General features: G+C 38.6%; 2 protein-coding genes across 2 annotated transcripts; both read right to left on the reverse strand.

Annotated features, from left to right (window-relative positions):
- Positions 1 to 460: 460 nt before the first annotated feature.
- acer3 (alkaline ceramidase 3) lies at positions 461 to 9,333 on the reverse strand. Its single transcript, XM_023417779.2, has 11 exons — positions 9,186 to 9,333; positions 6,435 to 6,545; positions 6,188 to 6,240; positions 5,961 to 6,013; positions 5,640 to 5,721; positions 5,494 to 5,529; positions 3,889 to 3,947; positions 3,690 to 3,791; positions 3,418 to 3,522; positions 3,277 to 3,322; positions 461 to 3,165 (listed from the first exon to the last, which is right to left on the reverse strand). The coding sequence occupies exons 1-11, from the start codon at positions 9,331 to 9,333 to the stop codon at positions 3,112 to 3,114; spliced, it is 849 nt and encodes a 282-aa protein (XP_023273547.2). The 3' UTR covers positions 461 to 3,111.
- Positions 9,334 to 12,625: 3,292 nt separating this feature from the next.
- Positions 12,626 to 17,556, reverse strand: serpinh1a (serpin peptidase inhibitor, clade H (heat shock protein 47), member 1a). Its single transcript, XM_023417775.2, has 5 exons — positions 17,389 to 17,556; positions 15,242 to 15,848; positions 15,067 to 15,165; positions 13,717 to 13,949; positions 12,626 to 13,621 (listed from the first exon to the last, which is right to left on the reverse strand). The coding sequence occupies exons 2-5, from the start codon at positions 15,837 to 15,839 to the stop codon at positions 13,319 to 13,321; spliced, it is 1,233 nt and encodes a 410-aa protein (XP_023273543.1). The 5' UTR covers positions 15,840 to 15,848; positions 17,389 to 17,556; the 3' UTR covers positions 12,626 to 13,318.
- Positions 17,557 to 20,990: the final 3,434 nt, after the last annotated feature.

Raw genomic sequence — 20,990 nt, forward strand, 5'->3', positions numbered from 1 at the left:
TAAGAAAGAACAGCAGAAAGGAGAAGATCAAAAGCATTAAAATAGCACTTCCTCAAAGTGCTGCCAGTTTCCTCAACGTCTGCAATGAGTGGGTTGCACTGTTTGTTGAGTGGGTTGCACAATAATGTGCCAGTAGTGTGACATTTGCGCCAGAAAACTATCCTTATCCATGAGAGTCAGAGTAATGGAACCATGCCAGTGTCTGTAGTGAGCTGTGCTTGTGACACTGCCAGTAACTGATTGCCACACCTTCAAGTTGTACGAGTCAATTCAAACCCCTAACAACATAACATCATCCACTATGAGATGCACAAAACTGCATAAAAGCAATTCATGAGTCATATATTACTATTTCAGTGGTCGTTGACACTGTAGTTTTCAGTGTCAAACTCAAATTCCATTAATCTGTAATTTGAAGTGAAATGCAGTCTATGGCTTCAACGAGAGGAAACACACAAACTGTCTGAAACATTTTCTTTTATTTGACAATACAGGGCATCGTTAAAGACTGGCACATGAACAAAGTTCAACAAAAACAATTGCTCTTCTGGCCTGAACATGTAATTATTACCACTTTGAGCTACAGTTAACACCATCAGAACAACCTGTAACTAATTTGTTGGACACATGAAATGAATGGAAGGCCAAAGAATCAGGCACAGACTTTGCATTAGAAGCTGTTATTGTTCGTCCTCCTGATGCCTTAACTGCTAATAATCAGCGGAAGGGCTCAATGCAAAAACACAAGGGACAACTTGAATGGTTTATCACAAACATCAAGGCAACTTGGGATTACACTGCAAGGATAACAATAAGGCACCCTCTTTGATACGTGCTCACCTCTACTGATGAGCAGTGATAACATACATTGAAGGTTCCACACAGACATTTGAAAAATGTTAATACATATCTTTCATACGTTATACTTATGTGCTTATGAACGTTTGTAATACTGGGTTTAAACAGCTGTTATACCCAAGCATATCAGAGTTAGTGATACAGCGTGTGTGTATAATGAAAAACGAATGTGCTGTCTCAGGAGATAATACAGCAAAAAGCAGCTAAGGAGGCCACACTAATACAGATATCTCCATACAACAATAATGTTGTGCATCTTCCAGTTTACCAGTTACTCCATCACATATCCACAAGTTCACAGTAGCAAAATAAATATTGTAAATAAAAAGCCCTTCATTTAACACCACATGAAAACTGAGGCCTAAACGTTTTACAGTAGGTAGGTAGTTTGTCAATGCACTATATGGCATGCTTGGCAATGTCTGAAATAAGCTGGAAATATCTGCCACCTAGTGGTTGTATCATAAACTTCACAACAAGGATTGTGCATGTGCCACTTGACTCTTCATCTTAATGTCATGGTGTGAATAAATTAAACAAAGACTAATAAATAATAGAGAAATAAATAAAATAGTGTTATTGTGGGGAAGCTTTAAGTACCTGTAGATAGAGGGAATCTAAATACTTTTGACATAAATCAAGTGGTTTTTTTTTTTCATAAGAAAGGGGAACATTAGTGTTTACTGTCATGACAGATGTCAATTCCTTAACAGCGTGAGACAAGAGCAACCCAGAACTGGCTGTGTCTAGTACCTGATTCCCTACAGTTTATGAAGAAGCAATTATTCAGATATGTCCCATTCATTCACTTGGTCCTTTGACTGAATATTAACAATTAAGATTCAGAAATGTATTTCTTTCGCAGGTAATCTTTGTTAGCTGGCTTAGTTAGCTGGGTTTCAACTCTTACTGCGCTCCATGTGAGCTGAACACATCAGTTGCAATAATCTGACCACTGATCATGGCTTGAGATAGAGTACAATCACACTGACATCGGGTCAGTGTGATTGTACTATATCTCAAGTCCATCTCAAGCCAAGCATTTCCATTGATGCTTCTGCATGTTTGCCTGATCATGTCCTCAAGATATTTGTAAAATCCAAACAAAGTGGTCTAACACACCCTAAAGGAGGGTCATTGTGATTCTGATATAAAACCAATACAAAACCCACGTGGGCCTGAAAGGTGGCTCTAAAGTCCTCGTCCTTCACGGTCTACAAATTTGTGTGGACTATCACTTTAACGATTGTGACAGCACTGTAAAAGTGTCCAGAGACCCGAGGTGTAAATAGTGGTCCAGCTTGCTCTGTGTAGCTGGGCAAAGTTTAACCTGGTCCTAAACACAATTATGAGTCAGTGTAATGATGTTTTGTAACAAAATTATATGTAGGTGCTGGATTTCTTGTTTGCTTTCAGTGAGGTAAAACATTAACATTTCTCACACAATCCTTGACTGTTTTAAATCCCAGAGGAACTTTGGCAACAACAACAACAACAAAAAAGAAATGTATAATTCCAGTCTTTCCATATTTTGATAGGAAAATTTCAAGGAAAAATGAAGCCTGTGGCCAAACAAATGAATAAGGATCTTCTGGTAAAGACAGCTGAGCTACAATAACACAGTACCACTTTCACTTTCTAGATGATAGTTACTATCCCATAAAATGCAATATGATACTCCTTGAAAAGGGATAGGACAGCACTGAGTTGTAAGAACAGCTCCCTCAGCTACTTGTAAAACTACACATAAGCGATAGTTATACTTAGTTATACTTTAGTTTAGGGATCTATTTAAATATTTTTAGGCTTAGGAGATTTAAACTTTGACAGAACCGAACATATGATGATAAATATGTTAATGTGAATTCTGAATTAATGACACTGTTTTCCCTTTTCCCAAACCCCAATCAAACTAATATCCATGATCCCTTCAACAGTTTCCACTGCAGTGGACTACGTATCATATTTGCATTGGAAATGAAGGAGAAAATAAAATTATTATATTTCAATATAATAATTAGTTAAAGAAAAGCTAGTCTAATAAATTATGACTGATGAAAAAATCTCCCATTTCTTAAAACTGGAATCAGTGCTATACTGTACCCACAGTGCAGAGCCAAAGGCTCCCTGGGGTGATGTCTTGGGGTCCACCTGCCCCCTGCCTGTGGGCTGTCGTGCCAGCAGTGGGTCCCTGTGCCGATGGTGTTTGGATATGGCAGTCACCATCCTTAAGCTGGTACCAATCCCTTCACTTCAGCTTGTCTTCTGTGGTTCAATGTGCAATGTGGGCCAGACTCCACACAGGAACTGAGCAAAGTTAAGATAGAACCGGATAAATAAATAATGATAAATGAATAAAAGAATGAATGACAATAAATGAAAGCTACAATATGTGCAAGTGCTAAAAGCGAGACATACCTTTACTTTTGGTCTGTACTTGAGGTAGGTTGACCTGATCTGAAGGCTAAAAGAAAACAAACATTCAATGTGCATGAACATATCTCACCACAACAAAACTCACTGCAGCTGTAATCTCCTGCGAATGAAGCAGAAGCTTACCTGAGAAGTATGTGCAGGTAGGACCCCAGGCCTGTGAAGATGTGCCACCATGCATGGAACTGTGTTACTACTCCAACACCAGGGGGCAGTGTTTGTCTACTGGCTCTGAGATACAAAGAAAGCGTTGACCCAACAAATTAAAAACATGACAAAAGAGGTACTAAACACTCATCACGCATTTTAAATTAAAAATTGACATTACTTTGATTTTGTCTGACCTTGCAATGAAAAACATGCATAACATTCATTATTTTGCCTCCACAGGTCCTCACCTTAATGAGTCACAGAAGATGTTGTCAATGTTCCACAGCAGGAACCCCAACATAAAGATAGATAAGGAGGTGTAACACAGCGGTCTGAGCCATGGGTACACCCTAAAGATGAAACATAAACAATAAAGAAAATCCTTTAGCAACAGTTCCTTTGTTATGGTAATGATTTCAATTTAAATGGTCCTTTTGCAAAACTTACCATGTAACAATGAAGATGGATCTCATCACTAGGCAAGCTACTAAAGCACCATACATGACCTAAAAGAAGAGGCAGTGATGTGGCTTTGAAACACTTCAGTAAAGAACTTGTGGAACATGACAGATAAAACATTCTACAACTATTCACAAATTTCCATCAAGTCACCAGAGCTCAAAGTGAGCCAGGCAGCCTCAGCTGCACACTGAGAGTAATGCTGATAGAGCCTGTTCATATAGTCTTAGACAGCTTTTCCAACAGAAGCAAAGTTGTCTCTAAAATGTTCTTCCAACTCACATTTTTGTTTCCTTGTAACTTACAGCCAGAGCTGTAGATCATGACTCTTTTTAAAGGATAAATGATTTTAACTGTCAACACATTTCTTGTGTCAGTGAACTGACTCATCTGCAAACTGATCAAACTAATAAAGAACCATTAACCCGGTTTTTTAAATTTTTATTTATTCTGCTACAGTACATCACTGTTTTCTGGGACCCCACAAAGGGTCCTAAAATGAATCTGAGCAGTCACCAGATAAATGAAGGAATAAGAAAATAATAATCCTGTAGCACAAATTATGTTTTCATTTTTCTGACTCTTCAGTTTTGTTTTTTCTTGCCTTTCAGATAGCCTGAAAATCAGACTTAACTGTCATCTCATTTTCACATCATTATTTTTTTGGTTTGGGGAAGCTAGAGATGTGATTGGTGTTTCAGAAATAATATATAAAGGAAAATCCACTCTTTGGTTGAACTACACACAACTCATGTCCACACAAGGTCATGAGCTACTCATACAGAAAGTGTTCACTTGGACCAAACTGTGTTTACTTGTGGGCTCACTGTACTACAACAGGAACAGTATCAGTCTTGTTATGAATCGCCATTGAGCAGTGTGGTTAGTAAACAAACCCAGCTCCAAAGGGCAAACAAAGGCAGCTTCGTCACATTGTCTGTACTGTTGTAAAGCAACAGACACAATGTGAGACTCTGAGCAGGTACAGACAAATACTGGGTACAAAAGAAGCTTTTTTTTTACTTCTCTTTCAAGATTTTATGAGATTATTCTTCTTCTTGGCAGGAAATTTGACCTATGTCTTGATCTCATGGTTAAGGTTTAAGTGCTTAGCTTTGTGTCGATATTCGCTCTACATGAAAGAACTTAAGCCTCCTGATTCATTTCAATGGGGAAGCGCACTGATCTGCAACGCTTGATAACGTCAATTCAAAAAGACCTTGTGCTGGCCAGTCACATACTGTACATGCAAGCGCACATTCCTGGTGCATTACTTTACCATTTACCTCGACATGCGACAAAAGATAACACGGTTGTTCCTGCGATAACTTTCCAGAGTTGTAAAATCCAAACAAAACTTAACTGATCATCAACTGACTATAAAATAAAATGTCATTAAATGCTGCATTTTGCATATCTGCTCTGATATGAATTGCTACTTTACTGTACATTTAACAAGCAGTGTGCAGCAAATTAAGTATTGCATACTGTGTTGGAAAGCCAAATGTTTACACAAGGTAAAATGACTTAAGACACACTGAGCCCTAATAGCAAACAATGAGCAAGGTGACATAACACAGAGCACGCCCTTACCTGGTGAAACACTGGCTCCTTCCACTGCAAGTATACCTACAAAACATACATAGAGAAACTACTGAAGAGGACATGAGGGATGTAATGTTTCCTTTACAATATGGTTCAAAGTAAATGATCATATTGTAGTGAAAGTGAATACTCACCACAGTGACTGAGACGCTGAAGATTAATAAAATTGCAATAGGAAATAAGCTAAGGCTGTTCTCCTGTTTGAAGCACTCATATCTGAGAAAAGAAACAAATGTTTATCTTACATTTTCAGTTTGAACAATCATAAAGAACAGAGAGCAAATGACAAGCTGAGATGGAGTGGAAATCCAGTTCAGAATCAATAGTTCCATTAAAATACAGTACACTCAATGGATCAAGTGATCGGCAGGGGAGTCACTGGTTCAGTTTACAGGCACAGTCACACTAAATTTGTTCTCAGTGCTTCAGCAGCAATAAATGGTTGGGCCACTTACAGACAGTAGACAAAGACGCATGTACTGTAAATCATAGGCAACTCGTCCAGTAGCTGCAAATGAGAATAGAGAGAAAACACACATGAATACATCACTATAGGATGATGTTACATTAGGCACCAAACATTTGACCACATATTTACAACAATAAGTCTGATTCATGCAGTTTCAGCAAGAAAAAAAAAAAATTCCCAATGTTAAAGTATTCAGATTTCACTGTAGCTCACCTGCATCTCATATAGCAGTGTCATGTGGAAGCACCAGGAGCCGACACCAACAGCTGGGTGACACACAACCCCAGTGAAAATTAAGACATTCTCACAGGTATGTATTATCATGTAAGGGCATCGGGAGTAAACACTGTACAACTGCAAGGGCTGTTGACAGTAACTATAATATGTAAACAAGAGCAGTGTTTGCTTAAGTATTGTCCCAAATGTAGATCCAGGTCATTTTCAGTTTCAAGAGACTAACCTGCCAGTCCGAGGAAGGAGCAGACGTAGCGAAACTCGAGGCCGTCTCGAAATGTCTGGATGGCCCCACAAATGGGAGGGAGAATCATAATGAGGTTGCTGACAGTGTTCCCTGTTCCAAAAGATACCAGAGATGAATTAGAGCCTGATGACATGAGCTGTGTGATATCTGAAAAGCTAAGAAATGCTCTGTGATTGGGTGACATGATGGCAGTGAAAGCTCAGTGAGGAGACAGCCTGGGTTAGACGTATAACAACAACATGAATGGTATCTTATTACAGAAACCTGATCATTGCACTAGGAGTTCATGCACACACGTCTGCTATTGTATTACTTAAACTGAAATCACAGCACTAAAATACTTGAAGTACTGTGCATCTGTCATTTGAACTATGTAATACTGGTAATACAGTAGTACGTTTTACTTTGCAGGTACAGGTAATGCGTATGTTGGCGGACAGTAAATGATGGATGGACCATTTTTCTATTGTTTTTGAGCTGCAATGAATGGATTAATAATTTACACAACTAACAGAATATTAATCAGTAACTCTGACTAATGACTAATTGAAAAAAAATAAATAAAATTGAATAATGTGTCAGTTCCAGATTCTCAGATGTGTAAATTAGCTGCTTTCCTTGCTCTTGTATTTCAGTAAACTGAATATCTGTGGGATTTGAACCGTTGGTTGGTTGGTTTACCATGTATTGTTCTACTATTTTTTTGTTTGTACTGTTGTCAGGATCTGTGGTTTCAAACCTGAAAACAGCTGAAAAGAAGTACCTGAGGGGTGGTGATGAATAAAGCTTCAACAAGCTATCTTGAGGTTTGCCTCAAAGCATTTAAGCCTTATCTGAAAAAGTGGCCTACGTTTGAACTGGTGTCAGAGATTGTGTTTGTAAACCGCCTTCCCCCAGGCCATCGTTACTGTATGTACTCACTGTTGGTACATCATCAGGCTCATGGGGAACCTGATAAAACAGCTCAACACCTAGATCCTAACTTTACTCATTATGGGTGTGGTGATGTACAAACTCATGTGTGGAAAACAATCAGACTTACCAGGATGTTAAGTACCTTGAAAACTAATACTGCTAACTGGCATTTTCATAAACAACACAACACATCCCTTTCACTGTGGATGTCTGGTACAAGCCAAAGAAAGCCCTTGGAGTGACCATTTTAAAATGTGTGGAGAGCACATGAATGTTTCGCATTCACATTTCAATGACAACTGCAGACAACATGATGAGACACCTGTCCCCAGTGTAACGGACACTTTATAACCTCACTCTGTCTGCTTGCACTGTCACCATGGGCTGATGTTTTAAAAAGAGAAATAGCAAGCATCAAGTGAGGATTAAAGTCATAGTGGTATCTCTTTTTCTCGTGAACAATGCCACATTCCCACCATTGTAACCTGAATCACTGTTTAAATGCCAAACAATTCTTCTGTGGCTGAAAACAACAATCTAGCTAGGCCAGCGTGGTGTCTAACAAAAGCTTCAACTGTCACTATCCTAGATATGCTGCATTCACACCAGTGCCAAATTTTACAAACATTTGAATGGAATTACATGGAAATACAGCAGCCCAGCAATATGGACTCGAAGCTAGTGGCTTACAGAAGGATTTTACACTTTATTGGGCAAGAAAATGTAGTGCATGTGTATGACACTACGAAGGGCTTAGCATGGACACAATATAAAGGAGATAAAAAAGTTCAGTAATCTAACTAAACTCTGGCCCACTCGGCTCAAGTTCACCTTTGACAAACTGTTGCATCACTGAGTACAATGAAAATCATGGATGACATGATAACAGCACATGGTAGGTGGATTTAGTGAAACTTAACTCCCAAGAGTTTATACAGTGAATCTCTAATGAATTTGTGAGGTATATAATTTTTTACACATTAGAAGATACTACAGGGTTGTTTTATATTATCAATTAATACATGTGCTGTAAAAAGGCCTGAAGTACAAATCATCTTAACATTCAGCCTAGTTCCCTTCTAAGAGCTTAAATTGGCTGCGCAATAATGAGGAACTTCAAAGTATTATTTTCAGTGGGAATGTGTGTCCATGTCTAGCTCTGCTAAAAGCTTCTGAAGGAATATGTCACTGCATGTCAGTAAAACACCCGTCATTTCTGGAAGTCCCGCTACCATAACAGCATCTAGTGACTCTAACTGTTAAAATCTAAGATAATGGTTCCTGAACAACCAGTTTTTATCGTTAGACAGGCTGTGAGGCGCCTGAAAGTATGAAGGAAATGTTTTTATCAAGTTTCAAGTTTAGCCTCAGAAACACTGAAGACCAGGTCCCCGAGCCGATTTCAAACACAAATGAGTGGTAAAATAATTATGTGTCTGACAACGTTAGCAAACACTTACTCCACCATGCAGAATAAAAGCCTACGGGAAAGCTATATGCAAAACAGCTCGACACGGACAGGTTGACTTTGTAACGTGAGCCTTTCTTTTTCCTCGTTACAGCTCTAACGTTAGTTAGTTAAATGCCGTATGGGGAAACATTTTGCTCAAACTAAGGGAAAGAAAATTCATCTCGGCCAAACACGGTAACACAAATCCACATCATCATTATTATTATTACAGCCGCTGCTCACGCTTCATGTTTACGTTATTAAGGGGCGACTACACGTACACAGTATGGCTGTCCTCTCTCAAACCAAACCCCCAAATTCAGCATTTTTTCTTAGCGTAAATGGTGCCACTATATTTAACTTACAAAATTCCGCGATGTAAAAAGAGACGACATAATTTTCTTCACACCAGTCCAGCGTTGAGGTCGGCCGCCCCCAGTATCCTTGCCTGTCTATCGTGGGAGCCATGATGGAAGAGGAGGAGGTTGTGGCCGCTAACGGATTTGTAGTCATCACGGCCGAGCTCCCAGAGCCCTCCTCCTCACGCGCCAGGGAGAGGCAGGTAACAAAGTCCAGGAATATAAGAACCGAACTGAGATTGCGGAGCATAAACTGCAAAACGCTGTTATGTAATTATCAGACTTTTATCATCACGCTAAGTGCAGAATACATATATACACATATATCATATGTGTGTGTGTGTGTGTATATATAATTAACTGTGTTACATATATATATATATATATATATATATATATATATATATATATTGTGATAATTTCTTTAGCTAATATTTTATGACACATTTCAGAATACTTTATTAGTTCATAATTAAAGTCATCAAACTTCACTCTGTTGTGTGGCACGACAGCAAAATTATCATAGTCATACCTTCACATGCACACCTGACCCTGTTATGTTTATCCTGGTTTTAGTCATATAGAACATAACCTAATTATTTATATTCATGTACGATTCTAACGTGTGTCTTTGGAGTCTCCACATCACAGACAGGCTCTGTCATTTCTGTGCTGAGGAGCAGGTGTTATTATTATGACTCCCCCATACAGAAATATAATATATGAGATACAGTTTATGTCCCTATATCAATAGTCATGTTGCCACAAATGTCACCTTAAAGGTGATATACTATTATCACATATACAGTAGACATCCTCTGGATATATGAAGCTATAAGTTTATAAAATATATGAAATACCCATTGTTAAATTTGTATATGTACATGTATTAGGAATATCTATGGTGACTTTTTATATGGTGCATCATATAAAAAGTCACCATAGATATTTTATATGTTATATTTGCAAGCAATATATATTTCCTTTATATGCATGTTCATTAACACAATGTAGGCTACATATAAAAATTATATCCCCGTTCTGGGAAAGTGGTGTCAGACTTTTGGACCCCTACTGTATAAAATATCATCATGTATTGACAGGCTTTTTACATATGTCTACAATATAAGCATACATACATAAACATACATATTTGAATGGGCTAGACATATATGTCATATGTCTTAGATAACATTTTTACATATGTTTTTTTATTCTATATGTACATGTATTTCATATAAGTAAATTCAATATACAGTAAATACATTTACATAGGGGCCTGAATGTTTCATGGTCCAATAATTATTTTAATTCTATAGGGTACATCAAAATTTGAAAAGCAATTTAAATCGGATTTATAGCTGAATAGCTCAGCATTAACAACATATGACACAATTGTTTCCTGTACTATTTTCTGTTGTGTGTGTCCTATAATACTTTCAATAGAGAAAGGATGTCAGTGTGAGTCTGATGTGTCAGGGAGGTCTGGACAGGATTCGGACACAAATTCCCTCAATAGATTATTGTTTATGATTATAGGCTTTCTTCTGTTAATTCCACTAACGCACTGACTACATAGCTTGAGTTGAGGACACACCTGCATACACAATGCACCCTTTATCTGTATCAGGATTAGGATTTATCTTGATGTAGATCATATTATAATGTTACTCAACCCCTCCCGCTTAAAAACCTCAACAGTTCGCTTCCTGTTTACATTAGAGTGTAAAGCAAGCCTTAGCAACAAATAAATAAAAGGGTTTCAGTTCAGTATTTTATTGCACATCAGCAATAATATGACAGAAACTTATGATGCAGCTCCGGCAAAAGAGGAACACAACAACCATATGACATCAGAGTACAGTAAAGATACACAATCCAGTAACACACGCAGAACAGGATGCAAACTGGTGTTAAAACAACAGAAAAAGAAAAAATGATTAGGAGATGTAGTTAACTTTTAAAATGCCTGATGGCTTTACAGTACATTTAGTATTCAGTAGGTGTGAGCTGCGAGACCTTAGGAGTGTGTCTTTCCAAATCATGTCTAATTAATTGAATTTACCACAGGTGGACTCCAATCAAGGTGTAGAAACATCTTAAAGTTGACCAAGAGAAATGAGAGGCACCTGAGCTAAATTTCAAGTGTCATAGGAAAGAGTCTGAATACTAATGTTAATGTGACATTTTAGTTTTTACTTTTTAATAAATTTGCAAAAAATTGTGTTTTCACTTTGTCATTAATATTGGATTTAGATTGATTTTTATTTTAGCATAAGTCTGCAACACGACAAAAAAGTAAAGGGGTCTGAATACTTTCAGATGGCACTGTAGTGTTGCCCTGCATTTCATGATCCTGCATCTCTGACTCCATGGCAGATGGTTTGTGAACTTGCTTGCTTCATTTTAGTGAGGTTAGGTATAAGACTGTATGCATCACACTGCATAACTAGAGCATTAAAGAGCATTTAATACCTACAACTTCTATGAATCTTTGTCAAAGTAAGCTGAAATGCAGTTTTGCTGCTCTGAAGCAGCCAGGCTTAAGAAGGTGACACAGTAATATTAATGGCTGAATGCTAGGAATTACTTACATTGCAATTATCCTGAATTATTGGTAATAAAGACATTCCTAACAAATACACTGGGTATAATTTCCAGGAAAGACTGCTGACTTATAAAATTCCAAACCATGTTCTGCCAGTAGCCCTCTAGGTGGTGTTATACACTAAAAAAAAAAGAAGAAAAAAAAAAAAGCAAAGACTGAAACTAGAAGAACACTCAGCGGGTGCAGCCCTTGGCCAAGGCCAATGTGAAACAACACACACCAGACTTCAGAGAAAAAAATTCCAATTCATAGTAAATGATCCAGATCTGTCCCAAAATGTAAGCTTCCTCAGCAGTGGATGTAACAATGACAATACAAAATCCACTCACGTCTACTGATGCCCCAATTTAATCCACCTTAAATTATGTTATTCTATTCTATTATTAAGCCTTCTTCTATTAAATACTTAATCATTGGCTCATTTTTGGCTGTTTTTGTTTTCGTGTCTTTGTGAACCTAATGCAAGCACTCACGTGGAGGTTGATGATGTGGCTTTTAACAAGTCATTTTCTCATTGGAGCAGCTGCAGCAAACATCTGGATATGCTCAAATATTTTGTTAAGGTTTAAATATTTACAGTTTATTATTAGGTGGTTTACCATATAGCGTTTACCATTGCAAAACTCCACGCTACAACAGAGCTGCCCAGGAGGTCCCACATCACCCTCACTGGTATTTGCTCATGTTATTCAGCTTGAAAACCGCGCTGGAGGCCTGACTTCAAAAGACCTGCCGAGGGCTAAACTGCTATTGCAAACAGACATTCAAACAGACAAACAAGGTGAAGAAGTCAGTGTCCTTACAAATGCAAGGGAAATGCCAGCACCAAATGTCAAAATTTAAGATGACACATGTTTCACATTTTTATTGCAAAAACAGGAAATTTGTAACAGACTAAAACTATGTGTGCACATGCTGTTGTACAGACAGTCCTTGTTAAATCTGCCATCATTTGGATTTGATGGCCAGTGCGGATCTGTGTAGCATTACAATACAGTGCAGAACAACACTGTAGCCTCTTGGTTAAAGACAAACAGAGAAGTGCAACGAATGGACAAAGTATTTGTGAAAACCAATGGAGTTTAAAATGAAACACAGCAATGCTTGACAAACTAATATTTTTGTTAAATTAAACAGCAAGAACCATAAAATCTCTTCAAAAGTAAGATTGTTGTTCACCTTTTACAAAGAGCTTTTGTGTTGTCACATACTGATGATAAAATCCCTCCTCCATTCAAGCAAACTGCATTTACATGTTAGGCATTAATCAGGGAAATAATACTTCAGTCCTCAGTCCAAAATGTGATCAATTCATAACAAAAAAAGCCATGTAGTGATGAGAAATATTCTCAAAGATAAAAATGAAGGTGCCTTTGCTATGTTTTGGGGAATGCTGTCAGCATGGGAGATAGGAATGCACTTATCAAACCCTCTATTTAATTTCACACTTCTCTCAGCATATTGCAGTAGAAAACCTACATTCACACACACAGTCAGACGTCTACCTAAGACATTTCTAGTCAACACGTGGTCACAGTTCATCTCTCATCTTTTCTCCCTTTGGTCTGACCATCCTGCCAATAAACAGGATGGAGTTTGTCTTCTGGTCCTTCACGAGGAAGATGAAGGGGTGATCAGCGTAGAACAGTTTAGGGCTTTTCAGCTTGTCAGTGCCAAAGATGCTGGTGTCAATTTCATTCCCAGCAGTGTCCCACTCCATGGCGGAGGCATGGAAAACACTGGACAGGTAGAGATCCTTCTTCCCGGAAATTTTGGAGAAGTCAGCTTTGGATTTGTCCACAGCCTCTGTCAGACCCAGCTCCCCGAGGTGTTTCTACAGAGAGGCAGAAAAATAAAGTGTGACAGGGAAAGACTGAGGTGTAGTCATTGTAATCAACCAGCATGCTCTTGATTTCTTGAATCTTTTACCTGCAGGTCGTGGCTGACTTCCATGCTGACTTTGGGCAGAGACACAGCCACTGCTTTTTCCTGCAGCTTGCCCATCCATGTATCCAGCTGCTTCTTGGTCAGTATCTTCTCCAGTCTCTCCAGAGGTTCCAAATGGTAGGGCATGATGAACACCACGCTGGACTTCTTATGAGCCAGAGGCATGCTCAGGATGGACAACTTGTTGGTGCTGTCATCGTAGAAGCCATAGAGACCTGAGGAAACAAATGACAGGTATTACAGATATTATCCTGTGTGTGATGTTCTGTTTTATACATGATCACAGAGAAGGTGGTTTCTCCTCGTCCTATACAGATATTCACCTACATTAAAACCAGCCTGTACGACTTTTATGAAGGTTTATTGTCTTGATGCATCACAAATAATATCATATCTCATGGTTAAAAGCAGCAGCCTTTTAGCTTAGCTTAGCTGACCGTAAACTGGCTCTGTGTTAAGATAACAAAATCCACCTACCAATTAACATTATATCTTCTTTGTTTCATTTGTTCAAAACTGCAGTGCTATGTCTGAAACCACTCACTCTCTCACTCTCTCACTCTCTCACTCATCCCCATATAATAGACAGTTATTTTTGGACACTTGTGAATGAATGTGTATCACACTGCATAGTAGGATTGTCTAGTCTACAGACCATGGACACTCATTTATGGGAATATTTATTCAATTAAATTAAATTTTATTTGTTCCAAATCACAACATCCATCATCTCAGTGCACTTTACAGGGTACGGTCAAGACCAGGAACAGCTGTATATACATCTGTGTAAATATTGGAGGGTATTCTCACTAATTTGTCCAGCTGTGATGTTTTTTGTGACCCACGAAGGTCTAGGGTGAAACATTAGATCATCAAAAATAATTACAATCCTTATTCAGACATGTGAAGTGAACCGCACAAAAGACTATCTATCGAGGGAAGTCATTTTACACGGATTTGTTTATGCTTTTATAAATGTCAGTGTGATTTTGAATGAGGTTTTCTGCAACAGAACCCTGAAGTTCCAGTTTTAGTTTGGCTCTCTATACAATTTGTACATACGAGATAAATAAATATATAAATACAGTTCACTATATAGTAACAGTAAGTGATTTTGGTCACAGGCCGTTAAGTTACTGCTCTGAGCCAAAAAACAGTTTGGCAGATAAACCACTGTAAAACTATGAATTGTTGTTTTTACACTTTCTGTACAGATAGTAGTAGCTCTCAGGCACAAAGCGAGGTATGGTAGGTGTATTTCTCCAAATGTTGAACTACTCCCTTAATTGTTAACATGTTTCTGAACATATTAACAGGCTCGTCTCCACCTACCTGTGCGGTGCATCATCTGCACTGAGACTGTGTAGCTGCGGGACACCATGAATCCACGGTTGTCCACCATCTGATGATGGAACTGCTCATCCCAGTGAGCTGTGACGAAACAAAATTAACTTTAAGATCATTTAAAAGAATAATATACTGAGGTACAGATTTCATGCAGACTCACGTTTGAAAAACATAGCATTGATGATCATCGCCCCATCAGTCTTCGCTACATCCTTGGTGACCTCAGGCAGTTTGCCGCCAGTGGACTTGGCTGCCCACTCATTGATGGAGTTCACAGCGCTCTTCTTATCTTTGAAGTTTATCTTGGACTGGTCACAGTTGTAGTGTTTTTTGCTGCTCTTGACAAAATCGTCCACAAAGTTGACAGAGTTGGGTCCATACAGACGGTTGCTGATCTTCCAGGTGACGTTGCGGGTCTTTGGGTCGCTCACCTCAGTCAGCAGCTCTGCCAGACCAGAGTGCAGCTGCTCATCTTTAACTTTAGATGCATTCAGAATGGTTTTCACCTGAGAGGCAGTGGAGGCCTTTCCCCCAAGGGCTACCAGACCCAGAGAGGAGGCCACCACGACAGGGGAAATGAGGATGTTTTCTACGTTCTTCTCCTTTGCCATGTTTTGGTAGAGCGTGAAAGCCAGGTTGGCGCTGTTGTCGGCCAGGATGGTAGCATGGTTACTGAGGACCTTGTCTGCTGTTGCAGAGGTGGCAGCTGAGGCTGAAGTGGCCAGGAGGGCCAGGGCTACCAGGTTTGTCACCCACATGTTGTAATGCTAATCAGAGAAAACATATAAGACGACATGAGGACAAATGTGACATGCTGCCATTGATGAACTATAACTGATTTAAGAAGTGAGATGACTAATTTTCTTGGTTAGGATTTGTTCTTTTTCAGTTCTGTTTTACTGAAATATCTTACTCAACTCAAAAAGCACAACTTGTGGTATATTCAGTATTTGCTCTGGAGTTTTAATATAACAGCAGGGGTAGATTTCTCCCAGTAAACCTCAAGGCAAGACTTACATAACAGCCACGTAGGCAGCCACAAGATGTATCTAAGACAAAACATTTGCCAAGTAGATCTGAATTACTCATGTCTTGACAACACAAGATCTAAGATTTCATAAATTCTCTTATAGGGGTATTTGTGTGGTCGATGCTGGTTGGTTCCTTGTGATGTGGCAGAAGGGACCACATGCAGACACACACACACAGGCGATGTATATAGAAACGCAAGACAAGATCATGTGCATATGGTCAGTTACAGTTATAGTTAGGATATTTTGCATCATAAAACACTGTTAGGTTACTGATAAATGATCCGTCTGGCTGAGCAACAGGCTTTTAATATAAATGTATTAAGGAAACAGCGGGCTACTTAACATTATATACATCAAGAATGTCTCTGCAGCAGCTTCCTAGACATGTTTGTTCAAGCTCACAAAGCCACAAAGCCAACACAGAGAGAGATGGACAGATATCTGACGTCTGCATGCAGTAATTCTCTACATTATTCTTAACAGTGTCTTTAATAGTGTTTTAAACAGTACTTTTGAAGGATGAATACATTTATTAAAAGATGATAATGTGATCAAAATAGCATCTGAAAAGTGACACTGCATTTGACATTTTCCTATGTCCCAAAGACTAACACGGAAAATTAGTTTGTTTTTTTGGTATTTTACACTTGAGTCTGTTTCATACGGCTGTTTCATCTCATGGGACCTGAGAGTTATCTATGAATGAATGAGAAGATGTTCTTTTGTGCAGTTTTAATGTAACAGAGAGCTTTTGTTTGTATAAATCATCAATAATGTTAATTTAGTTAGGGAAAACTAGCAGTGCAGTACGTAGACAGAGGAAATGAGAGACGTCCTTTGTCACAGATGAAATTAGGTCAAAGTTGCAGCCAACTCCCTAAAGTTTTGTGTGGTTTTTTTTTGTTTATGTGTGTGTACCTGAATTGTCTGTGCAATGTTGTTTGCAAGATCATATGCTTTAAATCGTCCCTTGAGGGACCAATAAAGTATTTTGAATTGAATTGAACCGAAGTTTAGTTGAATGTTTCAAGACTCATGCATTTCTGATTGTGTGCAGCATGCTTTTACATTTTCTTCTACATTTACTTTGTTCTTACTTTTCAAACCTCTCCAACAACCTGGGTGGCTCACGCTGCTTCAGTCTACAATGGAAGCTTTAACTGCATATCAGATCTGACTTTGTGGCCTCTTTTCACATGCCTGGGCATTTCCCACCATTTGAACACTGCTCAGGATACACTCCCTCCCCCAACTCCCACTGCTTTTATCTTACCTTATTAGGGTTCCTTAGGTTGTCCTCAAGCTGCTCACGAATAGATCCTCCAGCAGTGATCTGCTCTATATGAAGTTAATGTAGCTGACGGTCGAGGACAGAAGTTTAGGACACAGCTGCAGGATTTGTCATGCCTGGTTTTCAGAGCATGAAAATCTCTGCCCTGGAAACTTATTTCCAGGCCCGCCCATGGTATTTAGTGGCAGTGTGAGGAGAATCCTCCCGCTCCAGGTCCTAAAGCCTGAAATTACAGCTCAGTCTGAGGCCTCACACACTCACAACCCAGTGACCCATAATAAAGTGACCCCTCTTTACTTACTTGTAGTTTTCCCTTCAGTTTCTAAGACAGTTTCATCACTATAATAAACTTTGTGCAATATAAAAGCGGTTGTACTGATTTTTAATTATGTCTTTCCTAGATATGCTTTGTTCGCATTTATATCAAACTTATCGAAACAAAGGCGGTGTTTTGATGTGAAAACCAGCATCCATGCTTTTATATTCCTGTTTTTATGGCGGCTTCAGTTTGGCATCGATCTGCTGTGCCAAGCAAACTTGACATGGTCACAAAAAATGCAAGGAATTCATTGTTACTCAAAGACTGTTCGGTTTCTTGGGGCTGACAGTGTTATTTAATGATCTTTATTGTTGTCTAAGTACTTTAACTGCCTTTTTTTCTTTCCTCTCCCCACCCCATAGTTACACTTCTGCCACTGTGAAGACTGCTTAGGGGTTCTTGTTCAAAGTTTAAGTATCGGTATTAACCCAACATACAGCTTTTTAAAGGTTTACTCCTCAAAAACCTTTGCTTTATTTGTTTTCTTTCTTTCATCAGAGTCGCTGCAGGTGTAGGTTATTGCTGTAGCCTTACCTCCCACCCCATAGTCAAAGAGTTTAGTCATGTAACATTGATTTTTTTTGGACTCAGTGTTGATGATATGTGACTTTTTAATTCATTGTTTCTTTGTGTTATAGTTGAACTTCACAGTATTTCCACTTGCTGAGCTACCCTGTTTTTCTTGTGTTTAATTCAAACATATTAAAAACAAAAGATCTGTAGGTTCCTGTGAACCAAACAGATCAAGATGTATTTGGAGGACAGGGTTTTGGTGCCATGTGTTCTAAAATCAGCAAAAGAGAAGCAAATAATCTGTTTTTTATGACTAATAATAGAAGTCGAAGCCGAACTCAAAAAATAAAAAATAAAAAAATAAAAAATAAAAAATAAAAAATAACTGAACAGATTGACTCATAATCAGGGTTATTTTCTCAGATTCAGCCCCAGAGCCACATACTATACAACTGTTTTACATTCCATGAATGACCTTTACATGTAAAATCAGTGGACTGCTCCTTTATACATGAGCCCTCTGTAGGGAATTCAGGTCACGCTGTGTTAGTTACAGCCCTATCACAAGTGGAATGTACAGTAAACTGCAGGAGATAAAATCAAACCGAGTCCATCCAACAACATGAGCGAGTTGTAGACTCAACACGTCTGTTACATAACGAATGGGACAGATTTTCTCATGGATGTAGTTTGACTAGATTTAGCACATTAGGCTACTGACACAAATGTGGTGAACATGGCAGCGACACACTGTGTGATACTGTGAGTCTCGGGTCATTTATATAGTGATGTTTGTAACCAGCTCCATAAACAATGTAGACACACTTAAGAGGCGAGATCAGATACAGCTTCTGCCTGATTCCTCCTGATAACTACGTCACTGGAATGTATATGGTGACAATAATACAATAATGATTCAGTTGAATCTGATATGTGTATGGGAGTGTGGGAGTATGGGAACAGAATGCTCATTTTTTCCCATGAATGCTTCCCTGTCTTCCTCTCGGTGTCATGTGTATCCTCCCCCTTCTTGAGAGTCGCTCTGTGAGGCAGCAGGAAGTTACAGAAGGAGCGGATGTATGTCCGGTGTAACACTGCTCCTGTTCTCTTATAGATCTGTGCAGCTGTTGGATAGAAAAAACATACTTACATGTGCAATATTTCATCATACACACAACAGAATAATGTTAATGCAGTAGTAGTGTAGCATCTCTTATTGCCATGCACATGCTTTTACCTTGCTGATTCAAGAGAGTAAGAGGTAGAGTAAATCTTTCAGGCATCATATCCATGCAGTCAAAAATCTCATCCATACAAGTGAATGTGTTTATGTGTCTATAACTGCAAATCCCCCGTTCACAGATCTGTGCATGAAAACAGGAAGTTAAAAGCATGGATACTGGTTTCTACATCATTACATTATCATAGTATTGATTAAATTGATGTAAATACAAAAAAAGCATATGTAAATTTATTTAATTGGGAATTTAAAAATTTATAAATTGGTTTATCCCTAGTTAAAGGTGTGAGATATGTAGCACTTCCTGTTAGCTGCTTCCAGCCTTGTTTGTTTATGTTTCTATAAGATCATTTTTTGCATATCCTCTGTGCAACAGGACATGCAAATTAAAAATCTATGACCAGTTATTTTAATTCAGTGATGGAATATGTATAAGTATGCACCCGCCTATCTTTACACCAATTTCTGTGCTCCTCCAGTTGTATTTCAGTAACACTCCTGACGCAGATATTATAAGATACAACAGGTCAGAGGAAATTGCGGTTTCAGTTTTATTACTACATTTTCAATGAGATGAAGTTTGCTTTTGCCTCAGTTTCCAAGTTTGTTCCCCAGCTGCCACTCTTCTAGGAGAGTGTGCCAGGTCGATGAAATCAGATGTTCAGATGTTCCTATTGTGCTTTGACTGCAGTAGGTAGATCTAGCTTTCTTTAGCTCAAGCTCCCAAAACTCTACATTTCCCATAATGCAACCAATACAGCTTTCACTGAACTTCCACAGCCATGTCTTTCAAACTCCATGCCCTAATTTGTAATGGAGGCTTTCCCACAATCCCTGATGACATCATGAGGGTTATTTTCTCAGACCACAGAGCGCCGGTTCCTACAGGGGCACTGTGTATCATTTTAGTTTTCTTGTGAGGCTTCATCAATATTATAGAGGGGGTAAGCAGTAGGAAAGACATTATAAATGCATGTTTTCTTGTGTGGTTTGAGCCATAGCTTGCTTGAGTGGTGTAACAGCTTTTGATTTAATTCACGCTTTATTTCACTACAAATACCTGTTTTTGTGGTGTGGGGTTCAGTCTGTTGTTATTGATTCATTCATGTAATCACTGTTAGTACTTACTGAATCATTTTTTGGCTGCATCTAAGCCATCTATCAGCCCTTGTCTTTAAAAATCCTCTGAAAACCTCAGAGATTAATTTCACATGGTCCATATGCCAGGTGGCCATTAGTGTTAGTGGATACAGGTGCCCTCTGGTGGCACAAATAGTAACTTTCATTTGAGCAGTGGAATCAATTCCCATGACCACTAGAGGCCAACAAAGAGCCAGCTAGAAATACAGGAGGCAAAGTAACATTCATATTTATTACTGTTGGTACAAGTGCTACTGTTACTGCCACGACTGCTACCATCGTAATCATCATACTCGGCTAAAACGATAGACTGAAATGTTTTCGGTGACACTGTGTTGAACTGAATCACTACTGCAATATGAATTCAAACTA

Source organism: Seriola lalandi, unplaced genomic scaffold, assembly GCF_002814215.2.
Source record: "Seriola lalandi dorsalis isolate HSWRI2012SDOR001 ecotype SW California unplaced genomic scaffold, Sedor1 jcf7180002054577, whole genome shotgun sequence".
In the NCBI taxonomy this organism is placed as follows: Eukaryota; Metazoa; Chordata; class Actinopteri; order Carangiformes; family Carangidae; genus Seriola; species Seriola lalandi.

Coding starts and splice junctions, on each gene's coding strand:
- acer3 (XM_023417779.2), bottom strand. CDS start 9,333: ATGACTACAAATCCGTTAGCGGCCACAACCTCCTCCTCTTCCATCATG. Junction 5,530..5,639: donor TCAGCGTCTCAGTCACTGTG/GTGAGTATTCAC, acceptor TATGTTTTGTAG/GTATACTTGCAGTGGAAGGA. Junction 3,948..5,493: donor AGGAGCCAGTGTTTCACCAG/GTAAGGGCGTGC, acceptor CTCTTCTTTTAG/GTCATGTATGGTGCTTTAGT.
- serpinh1a (XM_023417775.2), bottom strand. CDS start 15,839: ATGTGGGTGACAAACCTGGTAGCCCTGGCCCTCCTGGCCACTTCAGCC. Junction 15,166..15,241: donor CAATGCTATGTTTTTCAAAC/GTGAGTCTGCAT, acceptor GTTTCGTCACAG/CTCACTGGGATGAGCAGTTC. Junction 13,622..13,716: donor AAGTCAGCCACGACCTGCAG/GTAAAAGATTCA, acceptor GCCTCTCTGTAG/AAACACCTCGGGGAGCTGGG.